General features: G+C 37.2%; 1 protein-coding gene across 2 annotated transcripts in view; it reads right to left on the reverse strand.

The window, feature by feature from the left end:
• TFDP2 (transcription factor Dp-2) overlaps positions 1 to 24465 on the reverse strand; it is a 168394-nt gene that overhangs the window by 122280 nt on the left and 21649 nt on the right. For both annotated transcript variants that reach the window (XM_057738179.1, XM_057738178.1), the window contains exon 2: positions 4111 to 4229. In XM_057738179.1, the coding sequence (XP_057594162.1) occupies positions 4111 to 4125 (15 nt within the window). In that variant the 5' untranslated portion in view covers positions 4126 to 4229. The remainder of the gene's footprint in view (positions 1 to 4110; positions 4230 to 24465) is intronic.

Raw genomic sequence — 24465 nt, forward strand, 5'->3', positions numbered from 1 at the left:
CAGAATTTGCTGATAATCTCTAGGCTAGTTTCTTTTCTTTATCTGTATTTTCTAGTTTTCCTGTAATGAATATTATGGCTTACATATTTTCAAAATATTCTTTGACAAGGCAAAAAATTATACCTCAAATTATCTTTCAAATTCTTTATTGTATACTAAGTGAACTTAAGTGAGAACACATCTGCAATTTTGGTCTAGAAGAGTATCACTGGATACTAGATACTGCTTGATAACAGTTTTACCCCATATACAATGAATATATTGCCAGCTCTGCAGAACTTCCTTTTGCACAACGAAACATCCCACAATCCATGCAGTTCTGGTAGGACTGTTCATCTTAGAGCCTCAACTGTGCTATGACGGCAGGAGTGGACCCATGACCCACAGTGAAGCGGCAAATCATTTATGGTACCCTACTTCCTTCTCTACAATGACTTGGCTAAGCATGTGGGCCAAGCAGGGTCAACCAAAGCTCCTCCATGGAATTTGAAATATAAATGCTAAAAAAGAAAAGTTCCCTCTGTTCTTCTGAGACAAGCATTATGAGGCCAATTATTATGCTATTATGCCCACCATGTAGAGCCAAGACAGAGCCCTGATGCGCATCATTGCCCTGAACCCAGTTGTATTTGAAGCCAGAGTACTCCAGACTTTTCAGTACAATTAATACATTCCATTTTTTGCCTTAAGCTGTTTTGAATACAGTTTCTAATACCTGTAACCATAAGAGACCTAGAGTGGCATGGGTAATAGACAAAAGGTAACTTTTCACAAAAAACTGTTCTCATGAGAGAAATGCAAAATGAGAAACAAAAAACAAAGATATAAATATTTGAACATTTGTTTAATAATGCTTCCACAGAACCGGGGCAACCTCTTCTATATCTAAGAGTCACTTTTCAGTGGCATGTGACACAATTATCACTCCCTTCTTCTTCAAACACTCTCTTCACTTGGCTTCCACATCATCTTTCCTTCCTTTCTGTCCATTCCTTCAGTGTCCTTTGCTGCCTCTCCTCTTCCCCAGTTGCTGAAGATTCCCTGTGTTCAGACCTTGGTCCTCATGTATTCTCTAGCCATGCATGAACTGTATAATCACATAGAGTCCACTGCTTCAAAATAATCTAATATGAAATGACTCCAAAATTTTTATCCAGCCCCAAGTTTTCCCCTGAGCTCCAGAGTCATTATTTATCATTATACTAACTCTCTGGCCAATATCTCCACATGGATGTTTTCAGGTCCCTCAACATTAATATGTTCAAAACAATTTCTGAGTTTGCCACAAATCCTGTACTTCCCCCAAGAGTTCTTCTTCTCATTAAACCGCAAAGCCACTTACCCAGTTACACAAGCCAAATGCTGAGAAATCTTTAACTTCTTCCCTGTCCCCATATCCTAATTACTCAATAAGTCCTAGTGGCTGTCCCTTCAAATACATCCTAGATTCAACCACTTTTCCCCGTTTCCAATATCATTATCCCAGCCCAGGTCACCACACTCTGATGTCTGAACTACTGGGATAAGAACCAAATGAGTCCTCTGTTTCTATTTGCCCCTCTTCAGTCTATTCACTCAGCAGCCAGAAGAAACTTTTTAAAATGCTAAGTCAGGTGGTGAAACCATCCTCAAAGCCTCCAATAGCTCCCCACTGACATTTAAAACACGTACTGCTCACCCAAGTCTCCAGGCTCCCCGTGATCTGGCTCCTGCCTCCTCTGGCTTCTCTGCCTCCTACCACTCACTCTGGCTTAGTTATACCCTGTTCCATCTTATCAACTGATTGTTTGCTGTTCTTTGAACAACCACCCTGTCTCCTGCCTCTACCTGGGATGCTCTTTCCCCAGATATTCATATGTGGCTCCTTCTTCTCGGATTGAGACTGAAGAGCATTCCCCTGTCTAAACATCATGTCCTTAAAGAGGACTCTTCTGAACACCCTGTTGAAAGAGATCTCCGTCATCGCTATCACCTTCTCTCCTCTTACCCTTCTATTTTTCTTCATAACAGTTATCATTACCTGACATTATATATTTACCATCTGCTCTCACTACACTATAAACCCCAAGAAGGTAGGAGCCCGGAACAGCGTCGGACACATCTATTTGTTGGAGAAAGACGGGAGTTGGGGATCAGAATGAATTGTTTATGGCACTGTAAACTGGTATGACCCTTCCAGTAAGTATCTCAACAAAATATATTAAAAGCCACAAAAATGTTCTTATCTATTGCAGAATGGCTAGAGAACCTGATTAAATGTTTACCCTATTTGAATTCTTTCCCACGTGCTTCTGCCCGGTCTAAGGCCTGATCTCTCCATGTCCCCAACTCCAGGGAATCAGAAGAGGGTCAGCTCATCACTTTCCCTCTCCCCTAGGTTGCTGTAGCAGAAGGAGAAACGAAGCGCATACTGTTTGACTTCTTCCATATATACAAACAAAATAATGTTTGTATATATGGAAGAATACAGTTACCACCAGTTCAAATGCTTTGTTACCTTAGGGAAACAACTTTTAATATAGCAAACTGTATATATGGCCAGGAAGATTCAAGGTAAATTTTTAAGCCAAAATATACCTGCCAGCTGAATGTTAACCATCTTGTTGCTCAGGATAACTTTTACATTCTCTTTTTCTCTAGAGGAGAGAAAAATCAAGAAAATATCCTGCCAGAAAATTCCCAAAAAACAGACTAAAACTTTACTTCTTCTTTTCCCCAAACAGCACTTAAACGATACATACAAGAGCCATAGATTAAAGCAGACTACTCCTGATAATTTATCCTAAAAAAATTAATTAGATGAAAATGAAGCAAAGTCTATATCTGCTTATAGCTACTATAAGCAAGGGCAATAACTGGAAAATAGAGATAAGCAATCAGGGTGGGGTTCTTTTTTGTTGTTTGTGTTTTGTTTATTTTTCGGGTGCTCTTCTTTAGATGTATAATGAGTAGTATCTGGAGCTATCTATCCAGCTCACAAGACCTTTTTACACAGTGTAACACGTGCCTCTGGTCACAACTAGCCAAACTACTAGTGGATATCAGACAGGAGTAGTACCAGAGCTCCTTCGCAAGGAGCCTGAAATTAGAGCTGACACAGACCGACAGGATTTGTCAGGCTGTCTGCCCCTCCTTCCTTCACTCTCTCTTTCTCTCTGAATAGGCTGGTACTGTAACAAGTAGATCAAGATGCTGACTGAGAACTGGGGAAGATAATTTGCAGACAGAGTAATGAAGCAAATGCACAGAAACAAATAGAGATGACAAATGGAAACTGAATACTGCTTCAATTCCTGGTAGATTTCAAGTTTCTGGACCCAGGTCTTTCTGAGGACCTGCTAAATTCCTACTCTTGAATCCTTTGAGACATCCTGCTATCTTTATAATAAATTCCCTTTTTGTCTAAGGCAGCCCAAGCTGGTTTCTGTTACCTGTAATCAAAGATTCCAACATCATAATCCGGGAACAGTAATTATAATGTTATTTCCCTATATGTAGTTGTATTTCTTTTCTGGCATAATCCTTCACCATAACTGGAAACAAATCCGTTCATACAGGGTGACAATAAGAATGTAACTTGAAAGGAAGAAGATTCAAAATTGAGAGTCTTGAGCAGAAGAAAAAAACGAATAACCTCCAAAACATCTAAGTCTAATGTTCCCTCAGGAATCATCTCGCAGAGAACAGCAAGCTTCTTCTGAACAAGATCTAACTGTACACGTTTCCAAGAGTAAATCCAAAAGAAAAAATCTGAGCTAAAGAAAACAGTGATTTTTCTCAATAATGCCAAGTAATTCTCTAGCAAGCACCAAAACAAATTTATTATAGTACACAAAACAGGGGGGTGGGCAACTTTCCGGAGACAGCAATTTTGCAGCTGCTGAGATGGAGCAACCTGGCAACGATCTGCAGGAACACTACCACGGCCACGAGAGCGCAATATTCAACAGCCTTACAGTTTACTATCTCGTTCTCTGCATAAACAAAAACAGTGATAAACTAATGTCGGTCAGCTGAAATTGATTAATCAGAACGGTAAAGAAAATCTACATAGGAAAAAGTACAACTCATTTTTTAAATACTTACATTTAAAAATTTACAAATACTTACATTTTTTGCCGTCATGTCAAATTGTATTCAATTTAAAATTCTGTAAAGCCATTAAAAAACAAACAAAAAATAAAAATAGAAAAAAAACTCCGTCTTCAATAATTCTTTAAAAGAACATCCTGTTAAAGGGAAAAAAGGGAATAGTAATGTAATAATCATCATAACAATAAACAACATTTATGTCATACTACGTGGCATGCACTGCTCTTTAAGTAAATTATCTAAATTAATCCTCACAACAACGCTATGAGATATGTACCATTCTAAGTGTCATTTTCCACATAAAAATTGCCATTTAGAGATGGTAAATAATTTGACGAAAGCAACTCAGATAAGAAGTGACAAAGACTGGGCTTTGAAATATTATACTATGCTGTTTTAGATAATCCTCTGAAAGCAACACCAGGGCTTCCTGGAGAAATAGCCAATTTCAAAACTGGGGCAGGAAATGTACAAGATACACCGAGAACATTTTACTGTACCTAAAGTAAGGACAGTCTCAAAAAATGATGGAGACATATCAAAAGTATACAGGAGCCAGCTTAAAGGGACAACTTAAGCCAGTTTATAGGGGCAACTAAGCACCTAAGGATATACTGATAGCAACAGACTATAACAGACTCTAAACCCATTCAATAAAATAACAATTCAGGAGTCCATACTGATAGAAACAAATAACAGGGAAGAAGGGAAAGCTCTTCTTTGCAATACAATGCCAACTAATATGTATAAAGAAATGAAGCAGTTAGAAAACCACCAGTGTGTAAACACTGTGATATTAATGGATTAGGCAAGAATCACCAAAAGATGCTAAAACTAGCAGATGAAAGTTGCTGAGAGAAAGGCTATTTACATAGTCTTGAATATTTCCCTACCAAATACCTCTTAGTTCGCATTTCACAGTGAAGAAACCTGGCACATACCACTTCAGCCAAGGGGATCAAAGCTACCAAACCACCACAACAAACCAACATCATACATCTTCCCAGGTGCACTGCGATGGATACAGGATCACTTCTGAGCTATTTCCCAAAATGTATAATCTAAATCTAATCATGAGGCAATAACTGAGAAATTCAAATTGAGAGGCATTCTATGAAATACTGGCTTGAGCTCTTAAAAAATATTAGTATCATGAAAGACAAAGGAGGCTTAAAGAAACATTCCAGATTTAAAAAGACTAAAGTCATATGAAAATTAAATTTAACACATGATCCCAGACTGGACTGTGGACCACAGGAAATAATTGCCATGAAGACTGTTACTGGGGCAACTGGAGAAATCAAAACAGTCCACAGACTGGGTAATTGTATTGTTTCATTTCCTGCTTTTGATCAGGAGCGTTTTCTTTTTTTAAGTGAATGTCCTCATTCTTAGAAAAAGTATACCAAAATGTTTCGTAGTGAAAGGGTATGATAGGAGCAACTTACTTTCCAAAGATGAAAAAAATATATAACCTGTACATATAGAGACAGTGGAAGTGATAAAGCGTATGTGGTAAAATGCTGACAATTGGTGAATCTGGGTAAAGGGTACTCAGGAGGTCTCTGCCCTATTTCTGCAACTTTTATCTTAAAATTATTTCAAAATTAAAACCTTTATAAGACATTCAAGGGGAAGGATAAAATAAAACCTAACTTCGAAAAGACCATAAATAAAAGGGGCTTAAAGAAATGGAGGCTCCAAATGTCTACCTCATATGCTAGAATTTGAATCTACAAGTAAAACTGTTGGGGGTAGGGGGAGCAGTGGGCAGATGTTTCTACTTTTCAAGTAAACAGTGTAATTTTTCAATGATAAAGAAAACATATATTTAAAAACCCAAGTAAGAGCTGAAGTACGACTGTGATTTTTGCTTTCCCACTGTAGCTACAGATTTGTTCACGTCTATCATGACCTAATATGAAAAATCAAGTTCCTACACTAGAACTATTTCACATTTATCAATTATTTGTTACGTCCTCTTCAGTGTTACAAAAATGACATAAATAATAAGGCACAAGTTCCTGACATCCCATTCACCAAACTACCGGCTATATTCAAACTAGGAATTTAAGGCTAAAATATAAGTACTGCATTTTGAAGATGAATATTTTAAGCAAGTTTGATTTAATAGACCTACACTCTGTACCCAACAGATATGAAACATCTCTTTAAGCACATATTTACAAAATGTGTCCACATACAAAATCACCAATGGAGTAGTAACAAATTTCAAAGAGGCAATATTATATAGATTATAGTCTCTGATCACAATGAAATTAAATTAGGAGTCGATCATTTTTTTCAAAGTCATATATTTAGAAAATAAAACTATAGCATTGCTCAAACAATCCATGAATTAGACAAAGAAATTTGAAATGTTTAGAACTGAATGACAATGAAAACAATAAAATTGTAAAGTGCAGCTGAAATAGTACTTAGAAACAAATTTACATTTCTCTTCATTCATTAAGTGATCAACTTAAAACCTTAAAAAGATCAGTGGGAAATCAAAGAAAGAAGAAAAGAAACAAAGAGCAAGAATGAATGAAATAGGAAAAAAAAATAACAACTGATTCTAAGTGTCTTGCTTGAAGTAGACAGCTAATAAGTAGAGCAGCAGTGTAGCAGAGTGGAAAGAGCACGATTTTTTTTAACTTAGGCTCAGTCTCAGCTCTGACACTTATTAGCTGTGTGACCCTGAACAAGTGATTTAACCTCTCTGAGCTTCACTGCCCTCATCTGAAAAACAGGTGTACAGAGTTTTTCAGGGTTATATTAGTGAAACAGGAGGGAAGGAGGCAGAGGGAAAAAAGAATGACATAGCCCTTGAGGATATGACATAAAACTGGTTAGAACCATTAGGTCCAAGGTGACAGAAGATTTGACTTCCAGTAGACCCTGAGCCTCATTATACACTCATTGTAATACATTAGCATATGCTAAGTGACACACCCATAGGCACCATGACAGTTCTGAGGCTGACCATAAAAGGCCAAAAAGTGGATGGTGGCCCAATTTCTGGAAATCTCTGTCCCTTCTCCAAAATAGTTGCAATAATCCTCCCACTCATTAGCCTATGAAATTACCCAACCCATAAAAACTAACCACTCAATATTTTGGGGCCTCTCAGCTTCTGAGATGGCCCACACTCTGCCTGTGGAGTGTTTCTCCCAGGGCCATTCCTGCCTTTTGAGACGGACCACATTCTGTGTATGGAATGTGTATCTCTTTAAATAAATCCAGTTCTTACCTATCACTGTCTCTCACTGAATTCTTTCTGTGACAAAACATAAAGAATCTGAGCTTCATTAAGTCCTGAGACCAAGTGTGTGAGCTCAATTAAAAGACAGTTGGATTCAAGTCCGAATCTGAATTTTGTCTGGGTTCAAGTCCCATCTGAGTTGTGCTATTTCATTAGGGATAAATTAGATACACTGTATCAAAGGGAAAAGCATCAGATCAACCAAGCCAGTGTAACAAATGCCCTCCAATTTATACATAAACACTGAACACCCCCAAGTGACCAAAAAAAAATCAATTTTAAACATTTTTAGATTGTCTTATGACCTATTGAAATATAGTTATAAGAACAACAACAAAAAAGTCTTTTCTATTCAAACTACTTGTTAAGTTTTAGAAACCCACTGTATCTACCTAAGGCAGATCCTGTTGCCTACCCAATATCATTTTCCTCTTCTTCCTCAGGAGAAGTCAAAGGTGGCAATACGCCCAACTAAAACTACAACATTTTGTCTCCCTCTCAGACAGGTTGACCACGACATAATTCAGCCCAATGAAATATAAGCAGACTTGATGGCCTGGGCTACCAGAATGAGCTAGTACATATGTCTTTTTCCCCAGCTTCCTATTTCTGCATTTTCCGAGCATGGTTGTAACAGCTAAAGCTCCTTGTCTCCATCCATCTGCTTCCTTATTATACTCAGTGTTCAACATGGGATTATATTTCCTAAGGGCCAGGCTATTGAGTGGCACTGTTATTCATACAAAGAAGAAGAAATTAACAGTGTTACTATTTCAACACACTGTAACAAGAGGCGACCAGTACAAATACTGTCTTAGCCACAATAATTGAGCTTAATAAGACAAAACAATTTTGTTTAGTATTCCCTTTGTATCGTCTCACTAGAGCGAAGCACAAACTGCAACTTCTAACTATTACCTAAATTATAAAAGTTTGAAATAGTCAAAGTACATGAATATCTTGAGCATTCACAGTAACATCTTAATGTGCCTCAATCTTGTCATCTACAAAATAGTAATAGTACAGCTACTTAATTAAATGAGTCAAGACATGGAAGATAATTAGGACACTGGCTAGCAAAAGGTAAAGTACTCAATGTTAAGGAAAAAAGTGGTTCACTGACTTATGACAAATTAAGGTTTCTTCTTGCAAAATAAATACCATAATTCATATATAGTAGAAGTCATAAATATCCCAACATAAATCCAATTTTAAAGCAGAAAAAAAAGTGTTTTATTGTGGTTAAGAACTCTTCTAAAATTAACCAGAGTCAGCAATAACTTCATTCATTAATTTATTTATCTATCCAGCATTTACTGAACACTCATTATGGGTAAAACACTAATCCAGGCACTGAAGACTTCCTAGTATATGAGCAAAACAGTAAACATAAACCTTCAAGTGTAATTTAAATGATATAAAATTACATTAAGATAAATGTTAGAAAAAGAAATGGGATTGTGATAGAGATCTTCATTCAATTAAAAATGAAGAAGTATGCTATATTGGTTTTGAGTGATAGCATAACCTTTTAATTAAAAATATAATTTCTAAGTATTTTTAAAGCCTTTGTCTTTCTTTTACATTGTCTTTAATCTAAAAAATCATTTGCAACATATGATTTAAACCAAGGGCCTAGAAAGTAAACAAACAGCACTGAATGTTGCAAGAAACTGTCATCTTCAGCAAGTACTGGTGCTTCTCAAAGATAAACCAGTCATGTGCACTGATGCATTATGTTTCATCCAGACTCAACAATTGTACACTTCTTCCTGTCACCATGCTCTTCTGTTGGTTAAAAAAATAAGTCGGATTTCTTCTTCCAGCTTCATGAACACATTATGTCAAGCTCGAAAAGTCAATCTTAGTGACCTCACCATCTGCCATGATCTCTTGTCAGATTCAGACAATACAGCTCCCACAGATGGTCTCAAAATGCAAGCCCGTTTCCTTCCCAATCACAACTTAGCAGCTGTGGGCACAAAGCCTTTTAAATTGGCACAACATTAATCAAAATATAGGGAGGAAAGCAAAAATAATTATGGGTACATTTACAGAACTAACATCACTTGAATCAGGGTTTGTAGACTTTCTAACACTGCTGAAAAAGATGCTACTAGAAATTAAATTTCAGCAAAGCTAGCATATTTGAATGAAAGACAACAGTAATTTTAAATACGTGCTCATGTTTCAAAGTTTGGAAAGTACACACAACAATAAAACAGGTAACAAACAGCAGCCATAATTCTACCTTTGAAAGGCAACTACAATAAGCTTTTTGGGTTTTTTTTTAAGCTCTTTATTGGAACATAATTGTTTACACTCCTGCACCAGTTTTTGAGGTACACCAAAGTGAATCAGCTGTATTTATACATATATCCCCATATCCCCTCCCTCCCTCCCTCCCTGTCCCACCCCTCATCGAGGTTATCCCCCTGTGTTATGCAGCAGCTTCCCACTAGCCATCTGTTTTACATTTGGTAGTGTATCTATGTCTATGCTACTCTCTCACTTTGTCCCAGCTTCCCTTTCACCCCCTCCCAATACAATAAGTTTTTGACATAACTTTCTTCAGTATTCTCTTTCTACACTCTAGCTTTTGATAAATGGTATTACTTAGAAGATATTTTCATAGAAAATGATAGTATGTAACTTTTTCTTAAGTGGTGAGCATATCTATTTAAGTGCTTCACATATATAATATCATTCAATTCATATCACAGCTCTACCAGGTAAATGTGATGACTGTTCACATCTTACAAATGACAAAACTGAGTTTTAAAGAGTGGAAGTCATTTGTCCAGTTAACCAATTGTGTAAATGGAAATGCCAGACTATTAAGCCAGGATCTTAGACCTAGCAGACATGTTCTTAACTACTATGCTAATTTATAAAATATATTTACCTTGAGATACAATAAATATATCTTCAAAATATAACAAAATAATTACTACTATAATAAATCCACATATAAAAGGATAACGTATACCAAAATAATTATTTTTCATATAGGACAAATCATTTATCATTGGGTCAGGTTTTTCCCTTCCCCTTTTTAAAGGTTCTTTCTTTTTTTAAATGTCAATATTAAATTTATATTTATTCTACTGGGCAGGTGGTAAACTTCCTAATTTTTTAACAGCTGTATAGTACTCCTTTACATTTTTACACCATAATTTATGTCACTAGTTCCCTACTGATGGACATTTAGATTGTCTACGTTTTTACACTGGTGACAGTAATCACATTTTAATGACTCAGTCCTCAGTGTCTGATCTGGTCTCTGACCACCTTGACAGGTCTGTGGTGAACCACTTTCCTATAATTTTCTGTCATCAAGGTCCACTGGCCTTCCCATCCATGCCTCAAAGACAGGCTCCTCCTGCCTTAGGGCCTCTGCCCATGCTCTTCCCTGCCTGGAACTTTCGCCAGCAGTTAACTCTCCTTCCTTCAGCTCTCTTCTCAAACGCCACTTTCTCAGGGAAAACTGTGCTTCTCCCACTACTCAGACTGGGTCAGAAGTCTCCACTTAATGCTCTCCTTTCTCCTTTCATAATACACATCTGGTTGTCACTATTTATTTATGTGATTATCAGACTGCAACCCATCTCTACAACTAAAGAGTAAATCCCATGAGGACAGGGACCCTATCTATTTTGTTTGTGTTTTGGCCAAGCTGCAGCTTATGGGATCGCCGTTTCCCAATCAGGGATTGAACCCAGGCCCTTGGCAGTGAAAGTGCACAGTCCTAACCACTGGACTGCCAGGTAATTCCCAACCCTATCTACTCTGTTCATTTATTATATACCAGTGTCTGGCACATGGTTGGAACTCAAGAAATATTTGTTTTGCGTTTGCTTTTTAAGAAATATTCATTAAATTAATTATGTACTCAATATTTTATTTATTTTCATGCTTTAATAGTGTATGATCATCTCACTGAATATGACTTGGCAACAGAAAGTGAGAAGACAAACATTTGAATACATTCACACATCTGAAATGTCACTAAGCTACACAGCAGAATGTTGTGTGTCACTTTCCTATCATGAACAAAAAGTGTTTTGGAGCCAGCATTATATCTCTGTTCATTAATTGCAAAAAAAAAAAGTTATTATAGGAAAAAATTTATAATAGGGTATATTTAATTTCACTGATGTTTAAGGAGAAAAGAACAGTAGGCAATATTTAAAATTAAAAACACTTATTTACTAAAAGTTGTCCTTCCAAGGAACCATCTATATCCTACAATTAAAAAAAAGAAAAGAAAAAGATAATTGCTTTTATGTTCATTGCTCACTTCTTTTAATTGAAAAAAATTTTGTGCAGGGGTATATAACCGTTTACCCAGGCCTCTCCACAATGATAAAAACCGGTTAATACTACAAGCAATCAATAATAACTCTTCACAGAGTCTTCTACACATGTGCAGAGAAATAATGAATAATGGCTGAGCACTACTCACTGGCTCACTTATTCAGTAAATACTGATTGCCTGCTGCTTGTCAAACAGTAGGCTGAGCATTAAAGATACTTCGAGGAACAATGACACAAGTCCCTGCCTTCATGGAACCGATATTTTCACTCTAAAGGCAGGCATTCAGCAATGAATTTCCCAATTAACTTATGTAATTACAATTACTAAAAGCACTACTACAGACACAAAAAAGATGCAAAGGAAGCAATACATGTACAATAAGGGACTGGAACTCTGGTGGTTTTTGAGAAAATTCCTCTGAGGACGGCAAGTTTGAGCTGAGCTCAACAGACAAACACCACTGGTAAAGAGAGAGGGCGACCTCACAGTCAGAGGGTGCAAACATCCCAGGGGAATGCTCAGAGGAAGAAAAGCACACGGCAAGTTCCAGGAGCTGAAGGAAGATCTATGTACCTGAAAACAAACGGCAAGACAGCAAGATAAGGAAGGAAGTCCACTCATGCAGGACGTTGCTTTTTTCTTTTCTCTTTAATTAAATTAGTGGGAAGCCTTGGAGAGATTTTAAGAGCTGAATATCTGAACCAGAGCTACTAAATTACATTCACCATTAAGTACAAATTATGTGCATTCTAATTCTTTAAAAACCGGCAATATCACCTATAATATTCTATAGTTCTTTGGTAACTGAAATACCGATTTCTTGACTGTATCAGATAAGTGTAGTATAAGTGTTCACCATCTACAATTCATTTATCTAAGAAACACCTTATCCCACTGGAACAAAAAGCAAAGCACAGAAATAGCAAGGAAGGACGGAAGGATGGAAAAGAAGGAAGGATGGGAGGAAGGACGGATGGAAGGAAGGAAGGACGGGAGGAGAGAAAAAAGAAAAGGAAAGGAAAGGAAAGAAAAAAGCCCCCAGCTTTCAAATTAGCTTTCACAAAACTCAAGTACATAGGCCTTTCTTCACCTTATTCACTTCATTTAATATAAAATTCTTGGTAAATTTGCTTACTTTGATTTTCAGGCTTGAAGCCAATTATACTCAGTTGAAAAGATATGGATAACAGAGAGCAAAAGGACTTGGCATTGTTATAGATGAGTATATTGACAAAATAATTGACAACTGGCAACTTAATATTAAGGAAAATTAGACATATTATTATATTTTACCAAGTAAATTCACTGAAATACAATTCCTCCCCCAATGCCCGGCAAAACTGGATTAATGACATGTTCTTATACAAGCTTCCACAATAAAACCTAAGGGTTATTTTTGTTTCAAACATTTTCATAGATCATAACATTTATTATTTGTTCTTAATTACTGAAAACAAAAGTCTAAGAGAGAAAACTAACTTCTGCCCTGCCCAAAGAAGCAACATCAGAAGAGATTACCCAAACTTAGAACAAAATCACATTTTAAGATCCTGCCAAGAGCTGAATAGAAAGGTTTTTTTATCAAGTGATACAAGCCAAATTTTAAACCATTAATCAATTTATGCACCACGACTGCATGGATTAAATCACTTGTTGCCCATATGCTCTTTAGCAAAGTCTTGTTTCCAGATAAATGTAGCTCTAGATAAGTAACACAAATGTTAAGATGTATCCTTACTTGATACATCACAACAGGTTACATGAGTTTTAAAAACATCAATTGGGTATTAATATAATTTATAGACAGTATTGTACAAAAATTATGCAAACATAAAACGTTCCATTCACCCAAGGATGCAAAAAGAAAAGAAATATGGGGCAATCAAAAGGAAGCAATCGGGGGACTTCCCTGGTGGCGCAGTGGTTAAGAATCCGTCTGCCAATACACAGGACATGGGCTTGATCCCTGCTCCAGGAAGAATCCCACATGCCGCGGAGCAACTAAGCCCACGTGCCACACCTATTGAGCCCATGTGCCACAACTACTGAAGCCCGTGCGTCTAGAGCCCATGCTCTGCAACAAGAGAAGCCACCACAATGAGAAGCCTGTGCATCACAATGAAGAGTAGTCCCTGCTCGCCACAACTAGAGAAAGTCCGTGTGCAGCAACAAAGACCCAACACAGCCAATTAATTAATTAATTAATTTTTAAAAAAGAAGCAATTGGTGAAGAAAACAGCACAGTTTCTAATCCTCATTTAGAACAGCACTGTACTTATATAAATACCTAATCTCTATCCAAATGGAAATGAAACAATTTTATAACCAGCATCATCACAAGAGCTACTTACTATGTAACTACCCCAAATAATCCTACAGAATAGTAATCATCTCCATTTTACAGGAGGGAAAACTGAGTCAGTCTGGGCAAGGTCATATACAACCAAAATTTACAATAAAGTTAAATAAGTGGGATGTTACTATATACATGTTTCATGATATCATAAAAAGATGAATTCCAAGCAGTTTTCATTTTAAAGTAATTTAAGATTTTAAAAGCATTTAAGGAAGTTTGTGTTATATATACATGTTGAAGAATATAAACTAAGTATTATATAGTTTAAAATGATCTAAAAGCGACTTCTGGAAAGATGGCAGAGTATAAGAACCTTTGTCTTATTTGTATGAGCCATCTAGCCACTTAAAAAGAGCTATCACATATTTTTAATCTGATTTAACATTGGTTTAAAAATTAACTAATTTTTTAAAAGGAGAGGATAGCCATAAAGTACAAAAAGATGCACAGTGAAATGTCATTCTCCCAATGTTGTTGCCCCATCTGCCTATTTCCCATCTGCCCCATTTATACCTCTGCACGGACAAAGTACTTATGTTTTTAATGTATCAGCCCCAGGTTTCTTTAAGCATAGTCAAATAATACAAAAAATTCTAGTTTTCCCAGTTTTAAAAAAGCTGAATATTTAGTTGTATATCTTGCTTTTATTACACTTAATAATGTAGCACTGAGATCTTGCCAAGTCGATACAAAGAGAATACCTTCATTCCCTTTACAACGGCCTAATATGCTGTTATAGGACTATAAGATTACTTAACCAGTTACTCTTGTTGGAATTTGGGTGTCCAATGTTTTGCCATTACAAACAATGGTTCCTTGAATAACTTTATATAATTTCACATGCGGAATTCTTTGATCTAAGGATATATGCATTTTTAGAGACATTGCTAAATTGTCCTCCAAAGGTGTACAAATTTGCATTCCAACCAGTAGTATATAAAAGTACTCATTTCTTGGGACTTCCCTGGCAGTCTGGTGGTTAAGACTCCACACTTCCAGTGCAGAGGGCATACGTTCAGTCCCTGGTTGGGGAACTAAAATCCTGCATGCCACTCAGCACAGCCAAAAAATAAAATTAAAAACAAACAAACAAACAAACAAACAAAAAGTACTCATTTCTCCATAGTCTCACCAGCACAGAGGGTTTATTAGTGTGTTTCTTCAACAGGTTTTTAAAATGGCATTTGCTTTCAATTTTATTTTGTTATTTTACACAGTTTGTCTCTCATTACTTGTCTATTTTTCTATTTGAACTTTGCAGTATGCATGTCCAGTTCCAGGAGAAAAAAAACTTGTCAGCGTTTTTATTGGATGTCAATCCTCCCTAAATTAGTTTAATTTATAAGTTTCACATCTTGAAATATTGAATCTTCTTATCTAAGAACATAGTATATATTTCCATTTATTCAAATTTACTTCTGTGTCCCTCAGGGGTATTTAAATTTTGTCCTTATATAGGTGTTATGAATAGAATTGTGTCCCCACAAAAGATGTATTCAAGTCCTACCCCTGGTACCTATGAATAGGACCTTATTTGGAAATAGGATCTTTGCAGACGCAATCGAGTTAAGGTGAGGTCATACTGGAATTAGAGTGAGCCCTAACCCAATATGCCCATGTTCTGCTTAGAAGGGAAAACACACAAAGACACAAAAGGAAGTTGGCCACGTGAAGAGAGAGGCAAAGACTGAAGTTAGGCTGCCAAAATCAAGAAATGCCAAAGCTGAAAAAGGCAAGGAAGGCTCCTTCCCTAAAAGCTTCAGAGGAAGAGTGGTCCTGAAAACACCTTGATCTCAGACTTCCGGTGTGCAGAACAGTTAGAGAATCAATTTCTGTTGTTATAAGCCACCCAGTGTGTGGTACTTGTTTTGGCAGTCCTAGGAAACTAATACAGTAGGTTTTACACATTTCCTGTTATGTTTATTCCTAAGGGTTTTATTTTTGTTTTTTTGATTTTTTAAAAGCTGGTTATTATTTCTATTACACATGAAATTCTCCATCATATCTTCCAAGCTTTTTGTACGTAAGAAAGTTATGGAGGGACTTCCCTGGTGGCGCAGTGGTTAAGAACCCACCTGCCAATGCACAGGACGTGGGTTCTATCCCTGGTCCGGGAAGATGCTGCAAGCCATGGAGCAACTAAGCCCATAAGCTACGATTACTGAGCCTGCACTCTAGAGCCTGCAAGCCACAATTACTGAGCTCGCATGCCACAACTACTGAAGCCCATGCACCTAGAGCCCATGCTCCACAACAAGAGAAGCCACTGCAATTAGAAGCCCATGCATCGCAACGAAGAGTTGCCCCCGTTCACTGCAACTAGAGAAAGTCTGTGTGTAGCCATGAAGACCCAAAGCAGCCAGTAAGTAATTTTTAAAAAACTGTCTCATAATTTTAAAAAAGTTATGGATTTCTATTGATTAATTTTATACAGCACTACATAACTGAATTCTCTTACTGTCTGTAGTAGTTTTTCAGTTGACTCTTTTGGGTTTTTCAGGTATAAAACTATACGAAAATAGGGACTGTTGAGGCTTTCAAGTCTGCAGAACAACTGAGGTAGCCATCTCTCCCTCAAAGTACAAATCTCTCCTTCAACTTTCCCAAACGGATAGATATAAAATAAACGAGAATAAGTAAAACCACACAGAACCCATGCCTTCAACATTATCATTACCAGAAGACAAAGATCACAGCAACCTTCAAATTACCTATAAGTAGAGGGAAAAAAAGAAATAAATTCCATAAGAAATCCAAATGCCTACCTTTTGCAAGCCTGTGGATGCAGAGAGTGAGAGGAGGCTAACAAGACTCCACAAAAAAGAGCAGAGAGGACCAGGGGACTTAGAGGAAGCACAGACAAAAACAATAAAAGCAAAAATGGTGAACACAAGTTAGCATGTGATAGGTAATTCCCTGGCAGTCCAGTGGTTAAGACTCGGCACTTAGTTTGAGTTCAGCACACAGGCCCGGGTTCGATCCCTGATGCAGGAACTAAGGTCCCACAAGCCATGAGGATCAGCCAAAAAAACAAAGTTAGAACTTGATACAGTAAGTCCCCTACATAGAAAGCTTCAAGTTTCGAACCTTCAAAGATGCAAACATGCATTCAGATGTCCAGTCAAGTTAATTCACGTCTGCTGTACACTGTCAAGTGTATGCATCCTCTATAAGTGGTTGTGCTTTTGTGTACTTTACTGTACAGTTTGTTTACAATTTTCGTGGATTTGAGAAGGTGGATGAAGAGTCCAAAGAGGTCTTCAGCAACGCAGTGACCCTCAGCGAGAAGCTGGAGCTAGATCTGCAAGAAGTGACTTCACACTGAACTCCTTGCTGTGCAACACAAGGTGCTTACTAAAGAAGACCTGATGGAACTGGAGACCCAGAGTAAGGACGAAGAGAGACAAGAGGAAGAAGTAACTGAAGAACTGAAGAGATTCATGATGTGGGAAATGTCAAGGGGATTTTCTTTATTTGAGGAGGCACTGTTAGTTTCTAAGGCACAGGACTCACGTACAAGGGTACACGAAGGTTGCAGCAGCCGTTCAGAACACAATCCAGTACTACCAAGTCATCTATGACAAGAAAAAAAGAGCTACTACCCAGACATCGATGGATAATTTTTTCAAGAAGGTAGATAGAACTGAATCCAGCAAGGAACCAGAACCTGTGCCATCCACATCAGGCGTGAGTGACACTGCAGCTTGTCCTCCGTCTCCTATTGCTGACGAGCCTTCAGCTCTACCATCTCCCACCTCCTCCCCCTCCTCCAGTCAGGAACTCTTCTTGCCTGTTCCCTCCATGCCAGCTCCTGTATGCCAGCTGTTGGACTGTACTTCTGTACTTTTCAAGGTACTTACTGTAAGATTTAACATGTTTATTTCTTGTTTGTTTTTTATCTATTATTTGTGTGAAAAGTATTATAAACCTATTACACTATAGTACTATATAGCCGACTGTGTTAGTTGGGTACCTAGGCTAACTCTGTCAGACTTACAAACAAATTAGACTTACAAACATGCTCTCAGACCAGAACTCGTTAGCATGGAGGAGACTTACATACTAGTGATGTGGAAATGTCTAGAAACTGCTGGAGCAGCAGTGGCAGCCTCCGAGAAACTGCTTTCGGAAGAGAATCAGGTATACAGATGGAAGAGAAGAGATGGTACCTCTTGGAGATGAGGCAATGAATGGAGAGAAGACAGTAAGAGAGGGGAAGTCAAGGATCCTGCAGAAAGGAAACAGAAACAAAACATACCAAGCCTTCCTTTACCCCTCTTCCTCACCATCCACACCACAAATTCATAAAAGATATTGAACAGAGGAGGGAAGAGTGACAAAAGAAGAACTCTCAAACTAGGAACTCTATACACAAGATGAACAGACACAACAAAAACAAAAAGTACTGAAAAAGTCAGAAAAGCACAAGTGAAAGCTTTTCTGTTGATGATTTCCTCCCCCCAAACCAATTACGAAGTTGGAAAAAACTGTAACACACACCTAATATTGAATTAAATATCTTCAAAAAAGATTTTACAGATATGAAAAAACCTTGAGTCAGAAATAAAAAAACTAAGAACCAAATGGACAAAACCACAAAGATAGGGATATAAAGTACAACATGATAAATACAATGAACACTGCTGTACATCATATATGAAAGCTGTCAAGAGAGTGAATCCTAAGAGTTCTCATCACAAGGAAAAATTCTTTTTTTATATATTTCCTTAATGTATCTATATGAAATGATAGATTTTTACTAAACTTACTATGATAATCATTTCATGATGTATGTAAGTCAAATCATTTTGCTGTGCACCTTAAACTTATACAGCGTTGTATGTCAATTATATCTCAATACAACTGGAAGAAAAAAATGGAAAGAAATTAAATACACTAGACTGAAGTCCAGGAAAAAAATATAAGATAAAATCATCTAAAAATGAAAACTAAATTATAAGGCACACAAGAGAGAAGAGATTTTAATGACAACTTAATAAAGGACACTGAAGAAAAGCAGGAAAACAATAAAGAGAATGAAAATGAAATAAACAAAAGGGTCTGAGAGAAACTGGTTGACACAGAGTGATGGGCAAAGGAGGCAGAACCTTACTGGTGTCCCTGAGGAGGGAAATCAAAACAATGGGTCAGCACTGAAACTATGAAACAAGAAAACTCTCCAGAAATAAAAGACCAGAATCTGTGTTTTTAAAAGGCCTACCAGATACTTGGGAAAACTGACCCATAATGAGCAACTGTGACACATATACTAGTAAAATTATTTAAAGGAAACAAAAAACACACTTCTGGGCATTCAGGCAAAAAGATAAAATAATTTACAAGGTCAAGGGAAACAGATCAGCATGAAATTACTCAGAAATAACACATAAAGCAAGAAAACAATAGAGCTGCATTTTCAAGAAACTTAAGGAAAGAAAATATAAACCAAGGATATTATATCCTGCCAAGCTGTACTTCAAGTTTTGAGAACATCAGAAAACAACTTTGGGGGTAAGTTCCTTGATATCAGTCTTGGCAATAATTTTTTGCATTTGACACAAAAAGCAAAGGCAACAAAAGCAAAAATAAGCAAGTGGGTCTATATCAAACTAAAAAGTTCTGCACAGCAAAGGAAACCATCAATAAAATAATAAAGCAACCTACTGAATGGGAGAAAATATTTGCAAATCATATATCTGATGAGTTAATATCTAAATTATACAAAGAACTCACACAATTCAGTAACAACCCCCCCCCCAAATAATCAGATTAAAAAATGGGCAGAGGATCTAAACAAACATTTCTTCCAAAGAAGACATACAAATGGTCAACAGGTATATGAAAAGGTGCTCAGCATCACTAGATGTCAGGGAAATGCAAGTCAAAACCAAAATGAGATATCACCTCACACCTGTTAGGAATGGCTTTTATCTAACTGTTGCCAAAGATGTGGAGAAAAGGGAACCCTCAAGTACTGTTGGTGGGAATGTAAACCGGTGAAGCCCCTATGGAAAACAGTATGAAGGTTCCACAAAAAATGAAAAATAGAACTACCATATGATCCAGCAATTCTCCTTTTGGGTATATGTCCAAAGGAAACAAAATCACTATCTCAAAGAGACATCTGCATCCCCATGTTCACTGCAGCATTATTTATAATAACCAAGACATGGAAACAACCTAAGGGTCCACTGATGGATGAATGGATAAAGAAAATTTCCTAGTATATATATACACAATGAAATATTATTCAGCCACAAAGAGAAATCCTGTTATTTGCAATAACATGGGTGTACCTTGAGGGTATTACCCTAAGCAAAATAAATCAAACAGAGAAAGACAAATACTATATGATCTCACATGTGGAATCTTAAAAAAAAAAAAAACTGCACTCATTGAAACAGAGAACAGATTGCTCAGGGGTGGTGGGAGGGGGAGACTGGGTGAAGGCGGTCAAAAGGTACAAACTTCCAGTCATAAGACAAATACGTTCTGGGGATGTAATGTACCACATGGTGACTCCACTTAACAACACCGTATTGCATATCTGAAGCGTGTTAAGAGAGTACATCTTAAAAGTCCTCATCACAAGAAAAAAAACTTTTTTTTTAACTATGTGAGTTGATAAACTAAACTTATTGTAGCCATCATTTTGCAATGCAAACATATATTGTGCACCTTACACTCATACAATGTTATATGTCATTACATCAATAAAACTGGAAAAAAAATAGTTTGAATGGGAATACTATCAATGTGTGCCCCTTCTGAGGAATCCATTAGAGAATGAGCCTCATCTGACCAAAATGTGCCTGGGTAAATTTTCATAGAAGACCGCCACTGAGCAATTTATATATTCAGTTGTAGAGGTAAAACTAAAATACGATGGAGGTCATGGAGTGAAAAACAATGTGTAAACGTTATACGTACTGATAAAGCAGTAAGAATGCAACTGAAAACTGAAGGAGGGACTTCCCTGGTGGTCTAGTGGTTAGGATTCCAGGCTTTCACTGTTGTGGCCCAGGTTCAATCCTTGGTCAGGGATCCTGCAAGCCGTGCGGAGTGGCCAAAAATGAACAAAAAAATCAAACCAAAACAAAACAACCAAAAAAGTGGAAGGAGAGAGGAGAGAAAAGGAGGAAAGTAGAATAAGATCACTGACCCAGGACTTCCCTGGTGGCGCAGTGGTTAAGAATCTACCTGCCAACTCAGGGGGACACAGGTTCAAGCCCTGCTACAGGAAGATCCCACATGCCAAGGAGCAACTAAGCCCATGCGCCACAACTACTGAGCCTGTGCTCTAGAGCCAGTGAACCACAACTAATGAGCCCACGCACCGCAACTACTGAAGCCTGCAAGCCTAGAGCCCGTGCACTGCAACAACAGAAGCCATGGCAATGAGAAGCCCACGCACTGCAACGAAGTGTAGCCTCCACTCTCCGCAACTACAGAAAGGCCGTGTGCAGCAACAAAGACCTAACACAGCCAATAAATAAAAGAAATAAAATAAAATAAATAAATTAGGACTTCCTAGGTGGTACAGTGGATAAGAACCCTCCTGCCAATGCAGGGGACACAGGTTCGATCCCTGCCCCAGGGAGATCCCACATGCCGAGGAGCAAATAAGCCCGTGTGCCACAACTACTGAGCCTGTGCTCTAGGGCCCATGAGCCACAACTATTGAGCCCATGTGCTGCACCTACAGCCCGTGCTCCACAACAAGAGAAGCCGCTGTAATGAGAAGCCCGAGCACTGTAACAAAGAGTAGACCCCACTCACCACAACTAGAGAAAGCCCATGTGCAGCAATGAAGACCCAAGGTAGCCAATAAATTAATTAATTAAATAAAAAAAGAAATAAATTTAAAAAAAAAGAATGAACAAGTTCAAATGCATAAGGAAATGCCAATAAAAAAAAAAGCAAGAAAACATAGGGCAAAAGTTGCATAATACTGTATGTGGCAATTTTTTTTTTTAAGAACTTTTTTTTTTTTATAAATTTATTTATATATTTATTTTATTGGCTGTGTTGGGTCTTTTTTGCTGTGCGCAGGCTTTCTTTTTAGTTGTGGTGAGTGGGGGCTACTCTTCATTGTGGTGCGCAGGCTCCCCATTGCCGTGGTTTCTCTTGCTGTGGAGCACAGGCTCTAGGCGCGTGGGCTTCAGTAGCTGCAGCACATGGGCTCAATAGTTGTGGCTCACGGGCTCTAAAGTGAAGACTCAATAGTTGTGGCGCATAGGCTTAGCTGCTTTGCGGCATGTGGGATCTTCCTGGAGCAGGGATTGAACCCGTGTCCCCTGCATTGGCAGGCAGATTCACAACCACTGCGCCACCTAGGAAGCCCAGAACTATTATTGAGATTAATTGACATACAATAAACTGCATATAATGATTTGTTGTATATGACACCAAAGGTACAGACAACAAAAGAAAAAACAAATGGGGAGACATCATGAAAATTAAAAAATTGGGGGCATCAAACAACACTACCCACAGAGTAAAACAGCTGACAGAAGGGGGTAAATTTGTAAACAAAAATCTGATAAGGATTAATATCCAAAACATATAGAGAACTAAAACTCAATGACAATCAAACAAACAATCCAATTTGAAAATGGGCAAAGAACTTGGATGGTCATTACTCCAAAGAATATACATAAGTGACCTATAAGCACATGAAAAGATGCTCAACATCAATAATCATTAGGAAACTACAAAATCAAAACTGTAATGAGATAACAGCTCACACCCAACTAGCTACGATCAAAAAAAAAAAAACCCCAAAAAACAGAAAACATAAGTGTTGATGAGAATGTGGAGAAAACGGAATCTTTGCACACTGCTGATGGGAATGTGAGATAGTATAGCTGCTGTGGAAAGTAGTACAGTGGTTCCTCAAAAAATTAAAAACAGAATTATTATACAATCCGGCAATTCCGCTTGTGGGTACATATCCCAAAGAATTGAAAGCAGGGTCTCAAAGAGATATCTGTACACCCATGTTCACAGCAGCATGATTCACAATAACTAAGACATGGAAGCAATCGTGTCCATCGACGGATGAATGCATAAGCAAAGTGTGGTACATATACACATACAATGGAATATTGTTCAGCCTTAAAAAGGAAGGGAATTCTGACATGCTACAACATGAGTGAACCCTGAGCACATTATGCTAAGCAAAATATGCCAGTCACAAAAAGACAAATACTGTATGATTCTACTTATATGAAGTACTCAGAGTAGGCAAAATCATGGAGTCAGAAAGTATACAGAATGGTGGTTGCCAGGGGCTGGGGGACAGGGGACAGGGAAGGGGATTAATGTTTAATGTGTACAGAGTTTCAGTTTTACAAGATGAGGAGTTATGAATGTGAGTGCTGGTGGTTACACAACAATATGAACTACATACTAACAAAGGGTTAAAGTGGTAAATTTTATGTTATGTGTATTTTACCACAATAAAAAAAATTTCCTTAATGGACAGACAATAAAGTAGGGGATGAGGGAAAACAAAAACAAAAAACTTTACATAGAAAAATAAGCAAAACAGCCACACAAATTCTGGAAACACAGAGTAAGGATTAGCCCCATCTAATTATTAAAACCAGTTATAAAGTTACAATAATTAAAATATTATACACTGTAAATGAAAAAGTATATAGATTGATGGACTAGAAAAAGAAGTGCAAGAATAGACTTAAATCTACAAAGAAATTTAGTATATATCAAAGTTGGCCCTTCAAATTAGTAAGGTACAAATGATTTAGGTAGATTATTCAATAAAAAGCAATGGGATACATGACAATTGAGTAATCATATAAAAAAATTAATTGGAGCCATAATTTGTACCTCATTCAAAATAAATTCCAGATGGATCAAAAAATCCAATGTAATATTTTAGGTATTAGAAGAAAACATGGAAGTTTGATTTGTTAATCTCTCTGTGTGGAAAACTCTTCCAAAATATGAACCCAAACCCAGGAGTCATCAAAGGAAGAAAACTGGTATGACTGTTTTTTTACATTTAAAGAAAACACCACAATGTAAGTCATAAAAAAAAATAATAAACTGGAAAAAAGTACTTGTAATTCACATTACAGAAAAAGAGTTAATTTCTAGCCTATGAAAGCTCCTACAAATAAACAGAACACCAAGAGCCTAAAAAAGAAATGAACAAAGGACACAACAGAAAACACAAATGGCTTTTAAACATAAAAAAATATACTCAACCTCTCTCACAAGAGAAATAAAAAATAAAGTTGTAGTATACAAGATCAAAAATATTGACACTCATATACTGCACTGAGAAAGAGGAGGGAAAACAGACTTTATCATACTTCCTGGTGTTAGAATAAATAGGTACAATCTTTATGGAGGGTAACTTCACCATATCTACGAAAATTATAAATGCATATATCCCATGAAGTTTTT

This window comes from Hippopotamus amphibius, chromosome 6 (genome assembly GCF_030028045.1).
Source record: "Hippopotamus amphibius kiboko isolate mHipAmp2 chromosome 6, mHipAmp2.hap2, whole genome shotgun sequence".
NCBI classification, from domain to species: domain Eukaryota; kingdom Metazoa; phylum Chordata; class Mammalia; order Artiodactyla; family Hippopotamidae; genus Hippopotamus; species Hippopotamus amphibius.